General features: G+C 39.7%; 1 protein-coding gene across 7 annotated transcripts in view; it reads right to left on the bottom strand.

Annotated features, from left to right (window-relative positions):
- Positions 1-17,666, bottom strand: part of LOC111621562 (zinc finger protein rotund-like) — a 177,492-nt gene that overhangs the window by 147,477 nt on the left and 12,349 nt on the right. Inside the window, exon 1 of one of the 7 annotated variants that reach the window (XM_023363742.1) lies at positions 6,832-6,852. The exons of 3 other annotated variants lie outside the window; for them this stretch is intronic. Coding sequence is in view for 3 of the 4 variants with exons in the window: in XM_023363744.1 (XP_023219512.1) it covers positions 245-529 (285 nt within the window). In the remaining variant the exon portion in view is untranslated. Of the gene's footprint in view, positions 1-244; positions 2,928-6,831; positions 6,853-17,666 lie in introns of those variants that run through there. 3 more of the 7 variants (XM_023363744.1, XM_023363737.1, XM_023363738.1) reach the window with 3 other exon arrangements.

The following is a 17,666-nucleotide window of genomic DNA, read 5'->3' as shown; positions in this document are numbered from 1 at the left end:
AGGGAGAGAGGAGAGGGAGAGGGAAAGACGCGCCTAGTTCCGAGTCTCATCGACAAAAACACAGCAAATCTCGACGATCAGAAGAAACACAATTTGGAATCAACCGAACGTACTTCCGAAGCGTCGACTTAAGTGGGCAAAATCGAAACTAAAGACGGAGCGTCCACGTGTTCGCAAGTAGTGTACACGTGGGTTCTTTCGTTCCGTTGACGATAAGCAATAAATATAAAAAACGAATATTTACCGGATACATGGAGTGTTGTCCTCCCAGCATCCCTAGCCTGGGGAGACTGTTAAGCGAATCAACTTTTTTGCCCGGCACATAACAGTGAGGTGCACCATAAAAACTTCCAGAACTACGTGATGAAGTGGGAGTAACCCCACCTGCACAAGAACTCGACACGGAACAGCTGTCCAAGTGGGGCTCGTGTAGCTGGTCTTCTTCCTTCACGGGATGTTGAAGCGGCGAAGACGGCGAATACCGTCGGAATGTCACGTTAGAATGATGGAATTCCAGACAGGACTGCATCGGGGACACACACACAGCACGCGCGCACGAGACAGACCGGAGTGCGCGCCTACCCAAAACACCAATCCTTCTCAGTCAGATTTCTGCGGGCAAGGTGATTAAGCGCGCGACTGCGCCCTGCACCAGTGGAGTCCCGCCTGCCATCTCCCGAGGACGGAGCATATTTGTACAGGCCTCGTCTGTTCTACTTGAGCAGTCTCCAATTGGACAAGACTTGGAGCCTGCCAGCCCTGTCCCCAGCATAATTAAAGGGAGGTTTTTCTGCACTCTTTGCTGGTCAGGTGTCTCCGTCACCGTACTATGATCATGCACGTGTGCGTGCTAACACTGATCCTCCCCGACTGGCTGCTAACGACGGAATGTTCGCCCCCCCTCCCCTAGACTGGTAGTGCCTGGATGTCACAGTGCGCAGGACATACGGCAATTTCCGTACCGATTGTCTCGGCAGTTTTTCTTGCCATTAACACCCATCCTTACTAATGTTACACTTCTTACTTCCCTCGCATTGTTCCTAAACAGAACAATGATGTTATCCTCGCCTTTTTCTTTGGCACAGCTACACGCGAGCTGGTCACTAAACTTGGCCTGGATTCGCAACAACATTCATCACTCCGGCAACTAATATGAATATCGAATGGCCGAGAAGGCGTCTTTTTTTTAATTCTCGCTCCCTCTACTCTATGAATGATTACGAAGCCGAGTACTTTGCCATTTTTTTACACTCACTTTTTCCTGCCATATAAAATAGGTCACGAGACCTTAGCACGTCCATTATTAAATTTTGGAATATTTCGCCAGAGGTTGGGTCACTCAGACCGCCTATAGGCATTCCGATTCTTGTCTCGAACGCGACTAATTTCCTGGAAACCCGGGTCGAAGCCGTGAAGCACAATCGGAAGAAGATAAAAACCCAAAATGCTCCTTGCGATAAAGGTGCGAAAAACTGATGCGGAAAGCTTTTCCGAGTGAGCGAAAAATTGAAAATTGGCGATCCTGCACAATTAATCAAACTACAAAAATACAAATAGTCCCCCCTTTAAAGATGTAATTAAAAAATACATAAATGATCCTAACAAGACTAATACTTAGCGAGGATCGATAATCATTATTTTTGCTCCTCTCGACTTTTTCCTTGCCATCTGATAAACCGTAAGAGAGACTTAGAAAAAAAAAGATTCTGTTTATGTTTTTTATGGGTATCTCCTCCCCCCTTTAAAATCATTTTACAAGATTATTCAAATTGGAAGACGGTATAAAAATTAATAAGGACAACGCTAGTGATTTATTAACTTATTGCCGGAAAGTTTAACCAAAAATTTGTATCTGGCAAGGACAAACTCTTTTGTTATTTTATAAACCTTCTCTTTTTTTTTATCACGAAAGATATGTAATCATTGTTTACGCGAAATCACTTAAATTTATACTTCAACGATTTCATAATTGTTTACGGACGCAAACAACGAGATTAAACTACTACCTTTTTGTTAGATAAAATAAGCTGAAGACGGATAAAATTCCTAAGAGCAAAGGGGTTAAACAATACACGAGCAATCAAAATAGTAAAAGTGACAAAGTATGGTCCAGACAGGTATCATTAGGGTTTCTCTACTCAATCGATAGAAGAGAGGGGTTCTCGGGGATGGATAGATGATGTGGGGGAGAAAACGTTCAGACAAACCACACCGACAAACAGTCGATACCTTACCACCTCGAAAACCTAGTCGGATTTAATCAGAACTTGTGCTTCCTGCAGAACAATTGGATTTGTGTGATTGCCATCAGAAAATAGCGTCGTGGCAGATAGAAAAAAAAAAAAAAAGAATAATAATGAAATGAAGTCTTTCCGTAAAGTGGGGAGAAAACAACAATTACCATCCCCATTACTATATAACCCTTTCAACAATAAATATCTAAGGCCGTCTATTAGTGGCTATTGCACCACCTGCTAGTTTAACAAGCGGTTTAGAGGGTCATAATTAGCCACCAGAGGTAAATTGGGCGCTGGTCAGCGGTCCATCGTTAAGTGGAAGGATCGGGACGGAGATACAACGAGCACCAAAGAAGTACCTCACCAGCTGCAGATACGCAACTCTTTTTTGCCAATGGCAGATTTTTCTAAAGGTATTGATTACTTTCTGCAAACGAAGCTAAAAAACATAGAGAGACAGAAAAGAAGTGAGCCAGGCTTTATTTATATACTTGTAATTATGCATCTTACAGAAAGAGACGGGTTTCAAGAACTTTTTCTCATCCATTTTCAAACAAGTTGGCTGGCACTAAATTAAAGTTGTGTTTTCTGTCAGATTAATCAACGCGCCCTTCTGTCTTTATGCCGCTCGTACAATTATCTCCTATTTCTTTATGAACGTAGTTTCTACAATTATTGAAATTTTCGAGTATATCCCCCTCCCTCCCGAAACTCGCTAATTACCTGTTTTCTCTCTGGATGGTGCGCGGCGTAAACGCTCTCCGAGAAATCTCGTGCAGGGAATAACTTTTTCATTAAAAGAGATTTACCATTTTCTATAACTGAACCCACTCGTCACAAAAAAAACGCACCCCTCTAATAATTCTGCAACGTTTATTAGCGAAAAGTTACTCCCGAGACGGAGGTGAATTTTTAGAATTCTTAATGAATTTTGGGGCAAACTGGCAACACTTTGATATCGAAAGGGCCGGTTTGAAGCGTGAAAATCCGAACGACGACAAAGAACCAAGAAAGACGAAGGCTCGTCCTCGTCGTTGGTAGTGTCCCAGCATCGCCACATCGGAGCCGCCATTTTCTTATACTACAGCGTTAATTAGCAAGCAAGAGGTATCATCGATTTCTGTCTGGCGAAAAAATACAACCTCTTCTCCAATGGATTCTCTACTCTACCATTCCTAGTCCGGTTAGTACGAGTTTTGCAGCACTTTTTTCCATCAATTTCTTACTTAAAGTAGCGGACACGAGGAGCAAAACCTCTCCTTTTACCGGGAGGATTTATTCTATTTCTTTGTAATTGTTACAAGCTAAAAATCAATTATAAATAAAGAAGGTTTTTTGGCCATCGATCTGCGGAGATCCAAAGACCGAGTCCATGCACTAACACACAATGAACTTTCTTTGATAGGCAGCCTCATTTTCCGCACCCCCTCGCTATTTGTATTGATCCCAAAAATCATAAATCAATATATCCCTACTGACAGCATTATTTTTTTTTATCCATCGCTTCAGATAAGCTGCCAACACGATCGCGTATCGTGAGGAGCCGCCCGAGGTGCTCTTCTAGGACCAATATCCCGAGCCGGCCACATTATAAAGCCATTAATGGTGGTCGTTGCGACTGGCCAACGCGCGACACGCATCGAAGAGCAACGTAAGTGCCTCCATATCCGAGCTGGTCGAATTAGAGGAAACAAAACTGCAGTTACGGCCACGGACAGATATGATAATGCCGCTATCGCTAGCTCGGTAAACATCCCCATCAGTTCCACCATCCGGCCAGACGTAACTTGGTCGTTAGCGATTTATTCTCCTCTTGCAAAGACTCCCGCCAACAATGCGCTAATAATTCTGCTCTTCTCGTCCGAATTCTGCGTGATGGCTAGCCATTACCCTTGCCGCCAAAGAGGGTAGGAAGAAAAAAAAAGAATCCTAGTTGAGGTGGAGCCATCCTTCTACCGAAAATATCTGAGTTATAGGTTGCTCCCCTCGGGTGGTACACGAATGCGCAGGTGTCAACGTCCCGCTTCGTCCTCCGATCCCCACAATTAAAATGTCCAACTCTTCTAGATTTTTTTCGAGGGATAACAAGTCCATCGTTGAATAATCTTAACGTTAAGATGATATTTATTTAAAAACAACCTCCAAAACTGAAGTTTCTCAGCGGTAAAATACAATCTTCGTACAGGCTAAAAAACTATACTGCTTTAAGAACTGAGTACTTATCGTCTTGCTTAAGTTTTTTCCTTAATATTTTCTTCAGAGGGGGATAAATTATGACAAATTTCACGTATAGAGCTTACTTTCTGTTAGCGTCAACAAGAAAGACCAATCTGAAACAAACACCGTCAAAACAGTCTCCAAGAAAATTGAAATTAATTAAATCTATAGTTAGCGAAAATTATAGTAAGTCTGTTATAAGGGTTTCTATCAGAAAACATTTAAATCAAAGGGAAGTGTAACTACCATTGTTGCTTGATTAACCCTTTCGGCCTTGTGGGTCGTCGTCTCGAGTTATTTGGATATTCACAGATCTGATTGATGGATGCGGGACTGGTTAATTTGCACCTACAAATCCAGTCGAGTGACATCGACAACAGGTTCAACGTACTCGAGAGGTGGAAAAGCGAACCTGAGTATGAATGGACATCGTTGCGTCATTAACGTGACGTAATGGTGCCCAGTTTGACCGCCTTAATAATACTTCTTTCTTCCGTTCGTGAGTGAAGCGAAATCTTTATTTCCTACCTCTTCCTTCACATCGGATTTGCATTTATACAGTTTCTGATCGTTGCTCTCTTAGTCCAGTGATTTGCACTGAAGGTCAAAATGTAAATCAAGGACACAAACACTATTTCCTGTGGGAACTTTCGTCTAAATATTGACGATCGAGGTTATTTTCACTAGTCATTGTTGGACTACGAATGACTTCATCTACATAAGCAGCAACCGAGGCGATAATTATAAAATTGCAAAGCGTATGATCGGCAATAGATTCTGTTTCTTCTATATCGTCACTTAATTGATCTAGTAAAATCATGAAATCATGCGATACTCATCCAAGATGATGGGATCGAGTGTTATCTACCAGACGAAATATCAAATTTGGTTCTCCGTCGGGATGTCAATCAGCTGATATTAACCCATACCTGTGACGTCACGCTACACTGTTGCCATGGGAACCAAAGGTGGGAAACAAAAAAAGATACAAAAAATCAGACGTATAATATGGAATCAATTCTGTTAATTATACACAAAAAAGGTAATTAACGTTATCGATCACAAACTTTGAACAAAATCATCGAATGTTTCGGGTGGGAAGAAATGTGGAAAAAAATCTTGGCAAAGTTTGGACAGTTTTTTCGGGGACTGAACTGTATCCAGTTCTTTTTTTTTATGTTTTCCATCCACTCCTGCACTAAGCAACTGACGAGCCAGTGAAAGTTTTGTCGTCTCCCCATCTCCAATCACGTGACGAAAGAGATACAAGAGCAGGAGGTTGAAATAAAAGGCACAGACCCTGTTTTTCTGCACTGGCAGATAAGAAAGGGAGAATGGAAGAGAAAAAAAACGGTCGCAGTTACAAGTTTTTCAATATGCATGACACTTCCAAGAATCGCCAGGATGACCTTTAAAAGAAAAGACAATGAAACACGCACCGAGAGTCGATCCTTGCCCCGCTCTAGGAAATATATACTACCTCGGATAAATGACAACCCCGACAATTGCCAGAGTAGCCTAATCTCCTTTAAGTGTTTCGAATGGTCAAGATTTAACACCCAACGGCCACGTTTGAAGTGCAATGCAAGAAGAGTATATCTGTGCCCATCTCCAAGCCACTCCTCATTTGTAATAACTGATAAGTGATGTTCTCACGCATATCGATGACTCATTTGTCGTCAACACAAACACAATCTATCCCATTCGCGGAGAACTTCCGAACGAAACGCGTCACCAGCGCGTGAGGGTGACGAATTTTTTTACTTCGCAAACGGCGAAGAATGGCACTTTTTCTATAGAAAAAGTCGATTCTAGACTTTTGACGCGAGCAGATTTGCCAGATTCTACAGACGGAACGTAATTAGAGAGAAATTCGGGAGGAATAAATTAGTAAATAGTGTTTTTTGACCAGTTATTATAAGAGTAATGAAGGGTTTTACGGGGAGAAAGGTTGTTTGGCAGAAAACTTAGGAACCGCTGAAGGGAACTGCGAACAGAAATCTGTGTTCCAATTCAATATTTAACCTCAGCCTAATTACTCTTCCAGTAGATTTAATTAATTTTCACTCATGACAAGTAATTAATTTGCTACTGGCATGTCCAAATCGCAGATTAAACTGGCGATATTCGCTTTTTCTGGACGAAGGAGGAACGAAAAAAATCCCTTTCACCCCGGTATTAGTAACGTTAGTATGGAGTGTAGAAGAGAGGGCACTCCATTTTGAAACTCAGTGGAATCGCGTGACAGAAGCAGGATCGAGATGTCCCTATTTCCGACACGAACGGGCAACCCTCTCGGCCCACGGCCAAAACAGGATTTCTTAGCCCGTAGGATTGAATTAATTGGTTCGTCCGATCATTAAAAAAGGGCACACACCTTCTGCTAAACATCCTCGGATTGCCTTATTCTCGACCGGATCTACAAAAAAACCGGTCTTAACCAGATTTAACTTTTATCAGATATGACACAACCGCGTGTCCTTGATGGTCACGTCCAACCAGGAAACAAAACGGAACGACAATAAGCGAGCAAAACACGATGGACACTCCAAGCACAGATTAAGTTCGGATGGCACCATCTGCCCATAAATACATCCGGACGCTTCTTTTGACTATATTTAATGCTCGACAATTAAGAGGACTGCAGCTGACCCAATAATGTCCCACACTGATAACTCTTTCCTTTTTGATACCACCGAGAAACTAAGTCACCGAGATATAAATATAGTGGGTAATTATAAGTACAACCGCTTTCGCTAGAATTCCCTCGGGTACTTAAGAGGGGAGGGAAATTTTCACTCTCCCCGTCTTCCAGGGAGGAAAGAGAGAGAGAGAAAGAGAGAGCGTGGGGAAAAAAACCAACTAAATCGCCCCCACGGCTTCCGGTGCGGGAAACTAAAGTCCCTTCCTGTTTCTAAATAGCTATCTGTGTAAAATCGTGCCAGAGAATTTCGGTCCCCTTCATCAATCGTGACGTAGAAGAGGTGGTGCCGTTTTTGTCGGAGATGCCCCATCAGTTCCAGCAGCTACAATGGACATACCAGTCGACCGAGAGGACATCATGTGTGACCGGACGAAGAAAATTCGCAGTTTACGACGTAAACAGCGACACCCGAGGCGAATCTCGAGAAAATTACCCGATTGCGAACCTGCACTTATTACCCACCCTCTTCGTGGAGGATAAAAGAGTATCGATGCGCAAGCAACGGCCGAAAATGCCATTTTAGGTAATGGCCGTAGGAAAAAGAGGAAGGTCGACCCACGTTGCGCACGTGGTGGCGGGAAAGTATCGTGATATCTGTGCGTGTGCGTGATCCAAAACGATCAGAAAACGTCCATGTGACCCTTCGTTAGAACCGGTTGGCCGAGACACCACCCCGGAGCACGCCTCGAAACTGGACGACAACAGATCTGCAACCAGATAAGCAAAACAGTTGACGAAATCGTCGTCAAATGTACTGTTTCCCAGTGTGAACTCCTTCCTGCAACTAATATTTATATATATAAACTGAATATAGCAACAACTAGGCATGCGTTGCGCGCTAAATCCACCTTACTTCTGTGGGCCAATTCGGCGTGACCCTCTCGAATTAGAGGGGGTTGTGGCTCAGGCCGACAACTGCGTTAGTTCGCAACATCGCCACCAGGTGACACCCTCTTACTAGGGTTATTAACGTATCGTTCGCTAGTCGTGTCGGAGCAACACCGGCCAAACCTGGTCAAAATTAATTATATAGATAATTGTACAAAATCAACAAGATAGAGGTGGAAACGAATGATAATGCAGCCATTGGCGGCGGAAGTAATTATTAGCAGATAATGCCCTGTTTATAAGGGAAGACGGTGGCTTCTTGCGCTTAATTCCGATGATTATCGTTATCTGAAGCATTCAGCTACATCTACTACCCTTAATAGGCCCTATTAGAAATCGATAAATGCAAACGAGGATAGCGATAATCTCCATTTTAATAAATGCTTAACACCCGATAAAATTCATTCGTTTTATCAAACAATTTCCCTGTTTTTACAAACGAGAACACGCTACAAACAGAAATGAATTTCAAGAACAATACTCCTAGCCGAAGAGGATATTTTATAAGATCTTAGAGAAATTTTCTATAACTTTTAGGTACATTTTTCTTCTATCTTTAATTTTAAAAAATGAAAATTCTTGAGTAATTTTAGGGGCGTTTTTAACAAAATCGTCGAGATTTATACTATAAAAACACGTTACTATTCGTATAATCGGGAAAAAAAAGTTTAGTAAAGTGTACTAGTCAAAAATTTATGTGCTGGAACTTAATTAAGTGCAGAAGCATTTTGTTAGATAATATTTGGACCATCGGGAGTCGAAAAGGGGAGTTTTTAGAAGGTCAAACACAATAGGAGGGGAACAAACATGCGACAAAAGTTTCGAATAAACAGAGGCAGAGAGGAGTATTTGAAGTTCCCACACGAAGGACAGGTGGGCCGAGTAGAGGTCCGGAGGCCTCGTCTCACCTTGCTACGGCTCGTCACGCACCACCTTTAGGTCGAAGGTCATTCGCTAATAAATTTAAATGGCGACTTCGATAATATTTCCCATTCTGCCAATTAGAATTACCAATGACATACATTATTAAGTGAAGGGGTTGAGGGTGAGCGGATGCGATTAAGCCACCAAAACTTATACGTTACGTCATCTGTACGCGAGTTAAACTCATCAGAACATTTTTTAAAGGATGGAACATGAATATCTCGACAAATTCCCTTAGCAATTTCGCTAAGAAAAGTTTATCTTGACATTTTTTAGTGCGAATTTCTTTCGGGTTAACGAATTTTTTTCACTTAAGCGAAACAAAAATTTTATTAGCATAAACACTTCCATAATTCGTAGTTTTTAGGGAATTTTTTTGGAAAATTTAATGTATATTTCTTCTAAAAATTCTATAATTATTTAAATAATAATTTAAACAATCTTCCACATTATAATTTGAGTAAAAGTCTTAAATAAAAATCTCATTAATTTAATTTGTGTTGTTGAAATTAAATAAAACACTTTTCCAATAAAAACAAACTGATCATAAAATTCTCCCTCATAAGATGTTTAAAGTACTTCTGAAAGATTTACGTACAAATTTCTGTAAAATTACGAACGACAAATACCCACCAAACGATTTAAATATGGATAGTAAATAACATCAGGCATAATAATTCTTATCAAAATCTCAGATAGTATCGTGAAGAAACGAAAATAGGAGGAAAAAAAAGTATCTTGGGGGCGAATTTACAGATTTCTGAACGCTTCCTTTATTGATCAAAAGAAATCAATCGCTGCAATGACATCAGAAACGATGTTTCCTTTATGGCAAAGAGATATTCGACACGTTTAAATGCATTTCGACACCAATTACGCTCTATACGACATCCTTACTTTTCCATCTCTAGTTAAAGAATAAGGTTATCCACTTCAGTAATATATAAATTTACAGGAATGTAACTTTCGAAACGTACTCCTTCCAAGATAAACCATCTTAGAATTATATAATTTTATAATACATACAGATTTGCAGCTTTATACTACTTCAGTAATATTTAAACTTAGTGATTATTATGATAAAATCATTTACACCTCCGTACATATCTAGTCTAGTAAAAGAAGAGCAATCGTAAAACCAAGTACAGACCAAAATATGAAGAGAATGAAATAAGAAACAAGAGCCACAACTGGTCCCAAGCAGAAAGTACAGGACAACTATACAGAGATTTTGAGATATCAAATTGTTCTTAAAGGATAAAATGAGAGATGGAAAAACACTTTTTTTAAACAGCACTTAAAAGTATGAAGCTCCGATTTAAAATACATAAAACTGATGCGAGTCCTCAACAATATTATCTCAATTGGTTATTTCATCTAGATAAAAAAACACGAAAGAAAATCGATATTTTGGGAGTTAGGATTACTACACCAGCAGGAATCTTAAGGAGAAGTTTGGTTTAAGTGTTTTTAAATGTCAAAAATTAATATAAAAATATTAAGAAGAAGTTTTTGGGTAAAATAAATCGGAAGTAATATACCAGAACGTTTTTAGTAAGCCGCCATTTTTGTAAGAATTATATAAAAAATAAAACAGGAACGATGCGAAAACGTAGGATGAGGAATAGTCGAGGAGTAAGCGGCACAGGCAACAACTATTACCGGTCTTACGGCAATTATCAGTTCATTGCTTCAATATAAAGTTGACTAAACGTATAAAAAAAGGAGCGCAGCAGTTACCTCGATAAGATCTGCTAATTTTCTTCTTTCAACTGATCATCCTCTGCTTGGCCTATCCGGTCTAAACCATTAGAACTACTTAAATTACACAGTTTGTCGGCTATTACGGCAGATCGTTCTATGTTTTTAATTAAATTATTATTCTGGGAGCTGAGAGAGCGCACGACCAGACACACATACGCGCTATTGTTTCGATGGATAAGAAGCCGTTTTCTTCATAGAGATCGTTCAGAAAAAAGGATTTTGTAGAGAGGAGGAGATCCGTTTCTTGTTCCTCCTCTCTACTTCGGTCCGAAAACAGAAAACGGCAGATGGTTTAACGAGTGGAACTTGGGGCAAAATCCAATTATTATCGTCTTCCACGCATCTTGTCCACAATCGAGACGTTAATAGGAGTAGCCAAAAGGCAAGTCGAGTTGTGTCATTTGTCTCTACTTTTCTTAACCTCGAATGCGAATGATTATTAAGAGGTCATCCTCATCCTCTAGTAAAAATTACGATCGGAGCAATGCGAGCAAAATTTTGTATCCAGGCAAATTTTCAGATAGGAGCAAAGCGAATTTAGAACAGAAATTAAGAATGTGTGAATAAGCAAATTTAGGATAAAACTTGATATAGGCGATCGAGTAAGACTAAAGCGGTAGCAAAAGTATATGCAAAAGAATAAATCTAAGATAAAAATTAATTGCATGCAATTCAAAAAATTTAGGATAGGAGCAGAAAGCGAGCAAGGAGAGAGTAAGCAGATTTAGAATTGTAGCAAAATATGCGAAAGTGAGTGAATTTAAATAGGAATAAAGAACATGCAAGGAAACAAATTTAAGATAAGGGCAAAATATGTACAAATGAGCATATTTAAACAGGAGCAGACAGCGCGTTAGCGAGCAAATTCAGCAGGAGTAAAGTACGCAGAAGCAAGCAAATTAAAGATAGATACAAAGTATAAATAAGTAAAAAATTTTGTACAAACGAGCAGATTTAAGGAAGAGGCAAATATACGCACTTATCTTGCGTACTTGCACTTGCGTATATTTTGCACTTAGGGAAGAGCAAAATATACGCAAGTGTGCAAATTTAGGACAATGACAGAACGCAAGCAAGCGATGAAATTTAGGGTAGAAGCAAATTGGAGCAAGAGCAAAGTCCGATCGACGTGTAATGGCGTAAAGTGACCCGGTACACAAAAAGCATGGTAAAATTTTTAATCTGCATCGAGAAGCAAATGATAAAAGTGCACTGAGAATGGAATGCAGGCCTCTAATAATAATAAGTGAATCTCAAAATTGAAGTAATTTCGAGCCTAGAGCAAAACAGAGATGGACAACTTATTAAAACTTCTATTTCTAGCGTTTTTACATCTCTGGAATGTAATCTCTCTCTCTGTTTAATTTCATCTCAAGTTCATTTACCGCCGAGTGTAAATTATGTGCAGCATTTTCTCACGTGGAGTGCTCGAGGTTTTCGCAAGTAGCAGAATCCTATCGTTCCGAAAACGGATCAAGGGGGGAGAGGAAAAAGTACGAGTTTGTTTAGAATTATTAGTTTCTTTGATGAGCTATTTAAAGTATTTTTGGGGCGAGAGCGTGACAGATGTTGGCTATGACAGTTTGAAGACGAGGGATCGACTATCGCAACCGACATTTAATGCCGTTTGCAGAGAACCACGCGGGGGATACAATCCACAATTACCACGGTAAATACTCAAACGACAAAATATGTTAGATTGGGTTGTTTCATTGAAGATGGTGCTACGCCCCCTTTCTCGATCCTTACGCCCACTTTCAATTCTCCATTCCAGCCAATCTCTTGTACCCGGGAGGACTTAGAAAATTTCCTGTGGACCCTAGAGAGTGTAGGGAAGGGGAGAGACGTCTACACGCCTAGCGAGTCGTGAGTTGGATGAGCGAGCACTGCGTACACACAACAGAAATATCGATTAAGTAATCAAGAACTACGTTCTGGGACATCGGGGGTGTATGCTGAAAACTGAGCAGAAATCAATGGCAGGGAATGACACAGGAATTTCAACTATATTACCCAAATTCTGTCAGGCTGAAATTGGAAAGTCGCGAGGTTGAGAAGGGGAAAGGAGGAGGAAAAAAAATGCACCTCCTGATGACCATAAAGATTCGGAGAGTGGGTTATCCGACTGCATTAATTCGGAGCAACATGGTTCTTAAAGACCCCGTCGGCGTTTTTAATTCTGTTTTTCTCGATGGGAGAGAAAAAATAATCCATCCCAACCGGTTTAATTCCCCTTCTTGCGCGCTATATAAACAGTGTTTAGCAAAAGACGACGCCATTCGTGAAGCGTTTGCGTCACACCGCCCGTCAACCACGGCTCGAGATCGGATGGGTAGTGGACCCAGTTGGACGAAAACTTTGCTAGTGTGTTGTCTGAGACGCGAAGTCGTTCGTCGTGAGCCTCATGTCCGGATGTATAATACACGCCTGATAGGCTCATTAGAACGATTGCTGGAAAGTAGAGGTGACAAGGTCATTAAGGGGGGGACACCACTAACTTGGATGTGTAATCTGACGCTGTTTCTCCCGGGCTAAATAAGAGAACACGCAATCGGTTTCCTTGGCGACTTTTCCTCGCACAAAACTCTGCAACAACTCATTAAATTTCTTTTATCCTTCAAACTAATACCCGTAGACGTTTTCGAACGAGGCGTGGCACCTCCGTGAATCTGGTCCCCCCGAGAACTTTCTGTCCTTGATAACTCTTTCGCTTCCACTCTCGGAAAAATGCCACCTTCCAGTAAGAAGAGCTGCAAACGCACTTATATATGCCGAGAGTGGCAGCTTCTTTTCCGTCCATTAATCACTTTATAACAACATAAACCCCACAGAAAATCACGTGATACGCCGGAAAGGTCGAGGAGACTTTCGAATTTATTAGAAGAAATTTGTTTGTAGATAATAAATACGCCGTTAGAAAAAAGAGCAGAGAACAGGGTCAACAAGGCAAAAAAAGAGACGATCCTACAGCACTTTAAGAGGAAGGAATCTAGGATTTAAGAATGAAGAACCTTAAAAAAACACGAACAGATTTATCGATTCATCCGATAGATTTCTTCTTAACTTGTCTGGATCTATCTCACCTACATCTGAATATTTTAGTGGCAACGGGTGGAAGTTGTTCATCAAGGACGTCTATGTATGCATTCTGAATTAACTCGGCATTTTAGGCAAAAGAATCGCGTGTTAGTGAGTATTTTATTAAAAGTGGCATCTCGCTTGTTCCGACCGTAACAAGGTCGAAAGAATGCTCGTTTTCGTGTCCCGCCGTAACGTTCCGAGAGAAGGGCATCTACAAAACACACGATTGTCCAAGATCTGGTAGGGAAACATTTAGAAAAACTTTTATTGATTACTGTAGAATTTTCCTACTAAATTTAATGATAGATTGAGAAATTCGCGATTCGTGCCAAATTCTGCAGAATTAAATAAAAATTGTCTTTTTCCCCAAAGGCTTTTGTTTCTCTTCTTTAAAAATTTTTCCCCTACAGCTCGATCCTTATACAGTGGAACAAAATGCTTACGATACTCGTTCTGTGTCTACCAAAAAAACAAGAAAATAATAAATAAACGAAGAAAAACTTCTTTAAATGCAAACTCGTATTATGAAAGGTAGGAACAGAAAACTCGAACGTAGACAGAAATAGGAGAAAATTTTGGCAGCGGATCCTCTTGGCCAAAATTCTGGATGCAATTTCCTAAATGCTTAGTGTCGTCTTAGTTCTCGCTCCTATCCATTTCGTTCGGAAACTGTTTGCCAAATAGCAGAATGGAGAACAAGTTCACTAGTCAAGAGCATCGATATATGTTCGAAAAACTCGAAATCCTTGAATAAAATAAAGCTTAAACCGTTATTTCGTGTTTAAATGTTCGAAAATTACATTCAATATAACGTTTTATCTTCGTATAACGCTATAAAGTTATTAAAAATACATTGATCTATCAAACAAAGCACTCATTTTTATGCATTTTTATTTATTTATTATAAACGCAACTGAATATAAATTAAAGTAAACCTTCTAAAAAAGTCAGATTCGTTCTAAACATTTTATTGTAAGGATGCATAAAAAGGGTTTCCAATGACATTACAAAGTATCATTTTCGAATTTAAGAGATAAGTATAAAGTTATTTATATACACAAACATATGCAGGTGACTTTACTTATGCTTTATGTGATTTTTTTAAATACTTATACCTCAAATTCGAAGACGATACGCTTTTTAATGTCATATATATACATACACATATAAATATTGTAAATAAAAGAACTTCGCTAACAACAAATTAATAGGGCCTCGACGTAAAGATGAAGGCCCCAGCACGAGATTAATAATTAAATTCATCGGACGATAATGTCCAATTTCAATTAGTTGCGCCGCTTTTTGCTCGAATGATCAAAAATCATTTTAACACAGCGAAACACCCATCTTAGCAAACAGAGAAGTGCATCGGCGCAGCTTTTACTTCACCAAGAGCTGCCTTTTTTTATACACACATACACATACACACACACATATATATATACTACTTCTTTTTTAATCTAGCTACTAATTAAAAAAGCAAAGAAGAAACAGTCGAATGTTCTCATTTAAGAAGAGGCACCGGCGTGTTTGTGCTCCAATATGAAATAATCTCGTGGATCTTAAAACTTCTATAAAACATCTTTTAAAAGATTAAATACTTTCGCTAAATCTACTCGCGTAATTGGCCATTTTTATAAAGTAAAAGCCAGTTAATTCTGTGTAAACACATCAGTGGCACTTGCTCTTCTTCTTCTTCCTGCCCCCTTCTTCTACACGACTAAAAGTTTTGGGACAGAAAGGTTCTTCTAAAAATGCAACCTTAACAATCTTCCATCCCCTTTGGCTTAAACAGAACGTCCGAACGACGAAAAGTGAAAAATGTCGCGTACGTGTCACGTTAATTGCACCAGTCACGAAACTTTTAACAACCATATCGTCGTCCCTTTTTGTCTTTCTGTCGATAACGGGGCGAATTACGTAGGTGAAGATTTCGTGACGCTAAATTTGAAAATTCACTCGACTTATTCGCCATCGGCAGCGTTAAAAACGTTTAAAAAAAGCACGTATACAATTCTGTTTATCGAATAAAGTTGACTTACCACTTCCGTTTTGTACATTCCTCCCGGTTAAATGCAGCAAATGAGATTTATTTACGATTTCGAACATTAAAGAATCACGAAAAAAGCGCTTTATAATAAAAGTCGAGAGTGTAGCGCACTTATTTGTGTATCGTAAACACCTTTAACTTATAGAGAACAGGAACAAATTGTAGTCGTTACGAAGCTTTTAACACGTGTCACCAAAATTGTATAGCGATGTACGTAAGAATCTTCGAAATTTTCGTGATGAAAATGATCCTTACTAATCCATAAATATATATAAAAGAACCGTAACCACGTTTAAGAAATTCTGACGAGAAAATTGTAGCAAATTTCACTTATCTGCGACATCTTTATCGTGAAACACGGCAAGTTAAGCACACGATAATCACGATAATAATTTAATATATTTACACTTTAAAGATATTTTAAATTTGGTCTAGAAGACGAGGAACAAAACAGGTTTGTTCCAGTTTAAATTTTGCGATTACGGCACGTTTAGTAAGGAGGAAGGAAAAGCTAACACCAGACAAATTATGCGGGTTTCCGTTTGTCGCTTTACTTGTATCGCAATTCCTAAACCTCTCACTCGCACCAAACTTATGTTGATAATCTAAACTGAGTAAATAATAATAAAAAAAAGACAGGAAAAAATTTCTATAAATTTAAGATCCTCCTCGTTCGCTCTCTCCTCTTATGCAAAAATCATCCCCTTCTTCACAATACAAATAAATGTCGTCGCCGTAAGAAACTTCAGCATCATCGCCATAAAAGTGAACCAGAAACGTTTCGTAAATAATTTAAATCCATATCACTGGAACAAAAAATGCCCGCTAGGCGACTTTTAGGCGCTGGAAAGGGTTATTTTTTCCGATATCCGATATTACGATTGAGGACGTCATCTGAAGATAGTTATGTATATGTGTATGTATATATATATAAAAAAAGCAATAATTCGGTCATTAATACTCTGCATGGCCAACAAAATAAACAAGATGCAATAACTGCTACATGTATTTACTTTGTTACAGGAGAAGAGGATATTGATCATGCATGCTTGACCTTTTTCCGCGCGTTATATTATTACATTCATCATAAGCGAGTCTTTCGTCCGTATTATTACAAATCACATCAACAAGTGAACTGTTTATCGTCGAATTTTCCTCCTTTAGTAGTTAAATCCCCCACTTCACGTATGCTGCTGATGGTGCTGCTGCTGATGCACACACACACACACACACACACACTCCACAACAAGAATTCTTTATATATGCCGGTTGCGAGCAAAGTTACAACACACTGATCTCCCTCCTTCTCTATATATATATATTTATATCGAGAAAGGCATTTAAAAATTCCCAAATACGTCCGCTCTATCTTTCGTTCCGGACTGTATTTTCGCATTCTAGACCTCATTTAGACCCCCGCTCACACGATAATAAGAACGGCACAGAATGGTGAAAGGCCGATTAAATGACGTAAATTTTCTGGATCCCGCCGCGTGGAGGTATTTCGGAAGCGAAGCCATCCCAACTTGTGGCTCCTGTATCGAGACATCCTCCGCAACGGATGGAAATTTGATAGAAGCCACACGCTGCACCTCGATCCCACTACGTTTAGGGGGATTTAAACGAGTCCAGTCCACCAGCCGGGGGTAGTAAAGGTGTTTTACTGCCTCTTAATAGGGGAATTTGACCGGATCAATTCGTCGGAGAAAGAGCACTTTGCCAATCGAATAGCGAATAACAAATTCGAATAATTTATTCGCGCCCTCTTTGCGCGCCACGCCGCTCCATACAAACACACGCA

The sequence above is a fragment of the Centruroides sculpturatus genome, unplaced genomic scaffold, assembly GCF_000671375.1.
Source record: "Centruroides sculpturatus isolate CEXI.00-Female unplaced genomic scaffold, Cexi_2.0 scaffold299, whole genome shotgun sequence".
In the NCBI taxonomy this organism is placed as follows: domain Eukaryota; kingdom Metazoa; phylum Arthropoda; class Arachnida; order Scorpiones; family Buthidae; genus Centruroides; species Centruroides sculpturatus.
Note: the sequence above shows the minus strand (reverse complement) of the source record. Positions and strands in the feature narration are given on the sequence as shown.